This window comes from Photinus pyralis, unplaced genomic scaffold, assembly GCF_008802855.1.
Source record: "Photinus pyralis isolate 1611_PpyrPB1 unplaced genomic scaffold, Ppyr1.3 Ppyr1.4_LG7, whole genome shotgun sequence".
NCBI lineage: Eukaryota > Metazoa > Arthropoda > Insecta > Coleoptera > Lampyridae > Photinus > Photinus pyralis.
In genome coordinates, this window is record NW_022170738.1 from 3,587,766 (window position 1) to 3,593,257 (window position 5,492).

General features: G+C 38.6%; 1 protein-coding gene across 1 annotated transcript; it reads left to right on the forward strand.

The window, feature by feature from the left end:
* Positions 1–2,994, forward strand: LOC116175519. Its single transcript, XM_031493679.1, has one exon. The coding sequence runs from the start codon at positions 1–3 to the stop codon at positions 2,992–2,994; it is 2,994 nt and encodes a 997-aa protein (XP_031349539.1).
* Positions 2,995–5,492: the final 2,498 nt, after the last annotated feature.

The window sequence follows — 5,492 nt, forward strand, 5'->3', positions numbered from 1 at the left end:
ATGACTGAACCACTCAAAAAACGACGTACTGTAGCCCGCGGTGCTTTTACTCGAGCTTTCAATACCTTTATGGAGACGGTTTGTACGGAAACCACTTTGGACGTTAAGCAAAGCGCGTTTCAATTACTAGAAATACGGCTGAAAGAATTATATACCAGTCAAGAACATTATAACAAAAAGTTGTTTCAGAGTGACATGTCGGAAGATGAAATTAGTGCTGAATTGGAATCAGATGATACGTACCATAAACAATTTATCGACGCGAATATCGCAATGAATAAATTTCTTGCATCTGCAACACAATCTCCTGAAATCGTTCCGTCATTTACACAGAAAGCGTTATCGAAATTACAGATACCGAAGTTCGAGGGATCGGTAAAGGAATGGCTTCCTTTTTGGAGTCAATTCAAAAAGTATCACGAAGATCCGACTTTAAGCAATGAAGTGAAGTTTCAATACTTGTTACAGGCTACAGTCGAAAAATCTAGCGCCAAGAATATAGTAACCAGTTTTCCTCCCACGGGAGATAATTATGAAAAAGCGATAGAAAGTTTGAAGAACCGTTTCGGACGAGATGACCTCGTGAAACAGTTTTATGTACGAGAGTTATTAGCCCTTGTACTTCAGAATGCGTCTGACACAAGGAAACCGAAACTGTCAGATTTATATGACAAATTGGGATCGCATTTACGGGCACTCAATTCATTGGGTGTAATGAAAAAGGACTACGCTACGTTATTGTATCCTTTGGTTGAATCTTGTCTTCCTGAAGAGGTCCTACGAGCATGGAAGCAGTTCAGTAGGAAAGACGGTTTAACAACTGAATCGCATGACCAGCTGACCCAATTGATGACGTTCCTGGAACTAGAAGTGTGCGATCAGGAGACTATTAAGATGGCAATGACAGGCTTCAACATTACAGCGAACCAAGAAGGAAGGAAGCAGTTGCGAGGGAAGCAAACCTATGAAGTTCAAGGTGATGTTGCGACTGCAAACGCTCTGTTTGTTTCGAAATCCAATTTGTCGTGCATATTTTGTAATGGCGAACACGAAAATAACAAATGTACTGTTGCTCGCAAACTAAACTTTGATGAGCGGAAAAACATAGTGAAGCGAGAGAAATGTTGTTTTCGCTGTTTAAAGCATGGCCATAATTCGAAATCATGCCGTGTAAAGTTAAGCTGTAGTTGGTGTTCAGGCCGACACACACTTCTTTTGTGCGAACTGGTAAATAAACACGAGAAAAGTGCATATGTTTCAGATGGAGAAAGCGATACCAATACTCGTCGACCACAAAAAACTGCGAAGGAGAATAATTTAACAACACTTTCGGGATGCCCAGAAGTTTGTTTACCAACTGCAAGAGTTGTTTTGTACTCCGACACCAGAGAACGAGTAATACGTGTACTTTTCGACTCCGGTTCTCAACGCTCGTATGTACTTTCGTCTGTAGCTGAAGAATTAGGCTACGAATCCCACGGCAAACAAGAAGTCATTCATTCCCTTTTCGGTGGTCAACGGTCGAAGGTAGGAAGCCACGATCTGATTTTAATTAGGTTGCGTGATTTAAATAACCGTTTTGCTTGCAAATTTATTGCATTAGGTCAAGATATAATTTGTGAATCAATTCCGCAATTAAAGTGTAAACCCCTGTTAAAGAAATTAGATAATAAGGACATACATCTCAGCGATATTGACGGTGATTCAACTCCCATTGAAGTTCTTATTGGGGCAGATGTAATAGGGAAACTGTTCACAGGGAAGATATGCGAATTAAGCAATGGGTTAACTTCTTTTAAAACTAAGCTTGGGTGGACCGTAACGGGAAAATTACCGTCAACATCGCAACTTTCAGATTCGGCGATACTTTTAAATGCAATGTTTATTGAAACTGCTACGCCAACTGACTTATGGCAATTAGATCTACTTGGTATTACAGATCCGATTGAAACAGTAGAAAGGTCAGAAATAGACATGAAGGCACGTAAGTATGTTTTAGAAACAGCTAATTTTAATTCGGATGGTCGATACGAGGTTAGATTACCTTGGGTGGATAATCACCAACCATTACCTACGAATTTCGAAATTGCGTGGAAGCGGTTATTATCTAACGTTAAAAAACTGAAAGGCCAAAATATTTTTCTTGAATATGATGAAATTTTGGACAATTGGTTAAGCGAAAATATTATTGAAAAGGTTCCCTTTTCCAAAGGTGATTTGCATTGTCATTATCTACCGCATCGCGCAGTACTGAAACCAGGTAGTACGACTCCGATTAGACCGGTATTTGACGCGTCGGCAAGCACTCCAGGAAAACCGTCGTTAAATAATTGTTTAGAAAAGGGACCCAATATGATAGCGCTCATTCCGAATATTATTAATAGATTTCGGGAAGGGAAAATCGGGATTATAGCGGACATCAAACGAGCATTTTTGCAGATAAATGTTGCTCGCGAAGATCGAGATTTTTTGCGATTTTTGTGGTTTAAAAACGAGGAGCTTGTCACTTATAGGCATAGACGTGTAGTATTTGGTTTGTCGTGCAGTCCTTTTTTGTTGGCGGCAATTATCGAACTACATTTAAATAATTGTTCAAATGATCAAAATATGGCACGTAATCACAACTTTCAAAAAATATGGTCTGCCGACATAAGTAAAAAACTTAAAGAATCATTTTACGTTGATAACTGTATTACAAGCGTTAACACAGTTGATGAATTACATGAGTTCATCAAAACTGCAAGTGAAATATTTGTCATGGGAGGTTTCAATCTTAGAGGTTGGGAGTACACGCTCGATACGACTAGCGATAACGTTACCAATATTTTAGGGCTCAGGTGGGATAAACGGAAAGATGTTATTATGATTAATCCTGATGCTCTTGGACCGGGTTGTACTAATAATATAACGAAACGAACAATATTATCCACAACTCATAAAATTTTTGATCCCATAGGTGTAACATGTCCCGTGTCTTTACAGCCAAAACTTTAATTAAAAAGGTTATGGAAAGAAAAAACTGATTGGGACGTAGAAGTAATGGGGACCGAGAGAGACGTGTTTTGTCAGTGGGTACGAGAACTGCCACTGATGAAACAAATAGAAATACCTCGTGAAATAGGGCCAGGAAGGTTAAGTTTACACGTTTTCGGAGACGCTAGTGGGCAAGCATATGCTGCCGTAATTTTTGCCCGAACCGAGCATAATGGGAATGTCAAAGTCACTTTATTAAGTGCAAAGTCACTCCGGAAAAATCAACGATTCCTCGTCTTGAATTAATGGCTGCTACTATTGCCACACGACTCACGTCATTGGTAATTAACTCTTTAAATCGAAAAATAGAAACCGTATACTATTGGACGGATTCCACAACGGTGCTGGCATGGATTAAGAGCGATATTCAATGTGGTACGTTTGTTCACAACCGAGTTTCCGAGATACGTATACATAGCGACAAAGAAGCTTGGCGGCACATTTCGGGTGACCAAAATCCTGCAGATCTTCCCTCGAGGGGGTGCAGCCCGTCTCGTTTGGTAAAATCCATGTGGTGGCACGGTCCAAGCTGGCTGTATGAGAGAGAAGAAGATTGGCCCACATCCGAAGCAATAGTAAATGATGAAGAAGTACAAAGCGAAAGGAAAAAATCAGCGATTGTAAATTTGAGTAGTGCTGAACGTACAAATGATTTTAATTTTTGTACTCATTTTTCGTCTTACTCAAAAATTATTCGATTCGCTGCATGGGCCAGAAGATTTAGAGAGAATTGTAAGTATAAAAAGGAAAATCAAGAGAATTTTCGTGGAAATAACATTGATGTAAGAAACTTACGACTAATGGTTAGAGAATTAGAAGAGGCAGAAATACGTTTATTAAAACGTTTACAATTCGACATGTTTTCTAAAGCCAATAATCAAAAGTGGTCTTCGTTTAAAATAATGGAAAACAAAGACCGATTACACGTGTTAAAAACGAAAATTTTATATCGTGAAGATGATCCATTATTTTTATATCCAATTTTATTAGATTCAGATCACGATGTAGTAAGGTTATTAGTTAAAGAGACCCACGAAATATTGGGGCATGTCGGCGTTACGCTCATTATGAGCCGATTAAGGGAAAAATTTTGGATCACATCGTTAAGAAGAACGATAAAAACTATCGTAAACAAATGCATCGTGTGTAAACGACAAACCGCAAAACCTGCAAGCTGCGAAGAACCGGCTCTGCCACCGAACCGCGTCCGTGATGCTGGAGTTTTCGAAATCATAGGTGTCGATTATGCAGGTCCTGTTTTTCTTCGAAATAACAAAAAGGCATGGATCAGTTTATTTACATGCGCCGTGTATCGGGCCGTTCATTTTGAGTTAGCGTCGGGACTTTCTACTGAGGCATTTATCGAAACTTTACGTCGTTTCATAGCCAGACGAGGGCGTCCGCGAATCATTTATAGTGGATAACGGTACGAATTTTGTAGGCACTAATAAAGCGTTACGAGATTTAGATTGGAACAAAATAGTTAAGTTTAGCTCGGCACAAAGAATAGAGTGGATCTTTAATCCACCTTCCGCTCCCTGGTGGGGAGGGTGGTGGGAAAGGTTGGTAGGAATTTTAAAATCATGTTTACGAAAGGTTTTGGGAAAAGCGTGTCTATCGTACAAAAGTATGGTGACAGTGCTATGCGATGTGGAGGCAATCATAAATGATAGACCTTTAACATATGTATCAGAAAATCCTGACGATTTAAAACCCTTAACACCTTCTATGTTTCTCCACGAAACAAAAGAGATAGGCGTACCGGATTGCGGTATGCTTTATACAGAAAAACTTAATAAACAATTTAAACATAGGCAACATATTTGCAATGATTTACGAGCGCGTTTTCGGTCAGAATATATAGGCAAATTGACTATTAGAAATCAAAAACAAAAGGTCTGTGATTTGAAAGTTGGAGATCTTGTAATGATCGACGACAAAATGAAAAAACGTTTGGAGTGGCCGCTTGCGCGCATATTGAGTGCAATCCCGGGACGTGATGGGATTAATCGTGTTTTCATTTTAAAAACAAAAAATGGGATAGTAAAGAGACCAATCCAAAAATTATATTCACTAGAAATATCAAAATCAACTTTTGATAAAGTAATAGCTGATTCTGTAAGTCAGGGTGGTAAGCCTAGTAGTTAAGATGTAGATAATTAGTAGTTTAGTTAAAGTATTCAATGGTTAAAGCGAAGAAATAATTTTAAGATTTTGTATTTTCTATTCTTCTTGTATTGTTTCCGAAAATTTGTAATTTCCGTAAACGGGGGGGAGTATGTTAGAGATGGCTTGGTAAGAAAAATAATATAGTTCGTGTTGGTATGGTTACATAATAATAACAAGATTGTAAAATAAAAATACAAGTTGCGTTTTGATTTCTTGTTGAAGAAACTACGTATATCAGCGTGTAGGTACACCAAATTAGCGGCCCCGTTCCTCAGAGTGTTAGTTTTTTA

What these genes read in the sequence shown, in the direction of transcription:
- LOC116175519 (XM_031493679.1), top strand. Translation starts at nt 1, where the DNA reads ATGACTGAACCACTCAAAAAACGACGTACTGTAGCCCGCGGTGCTTTT.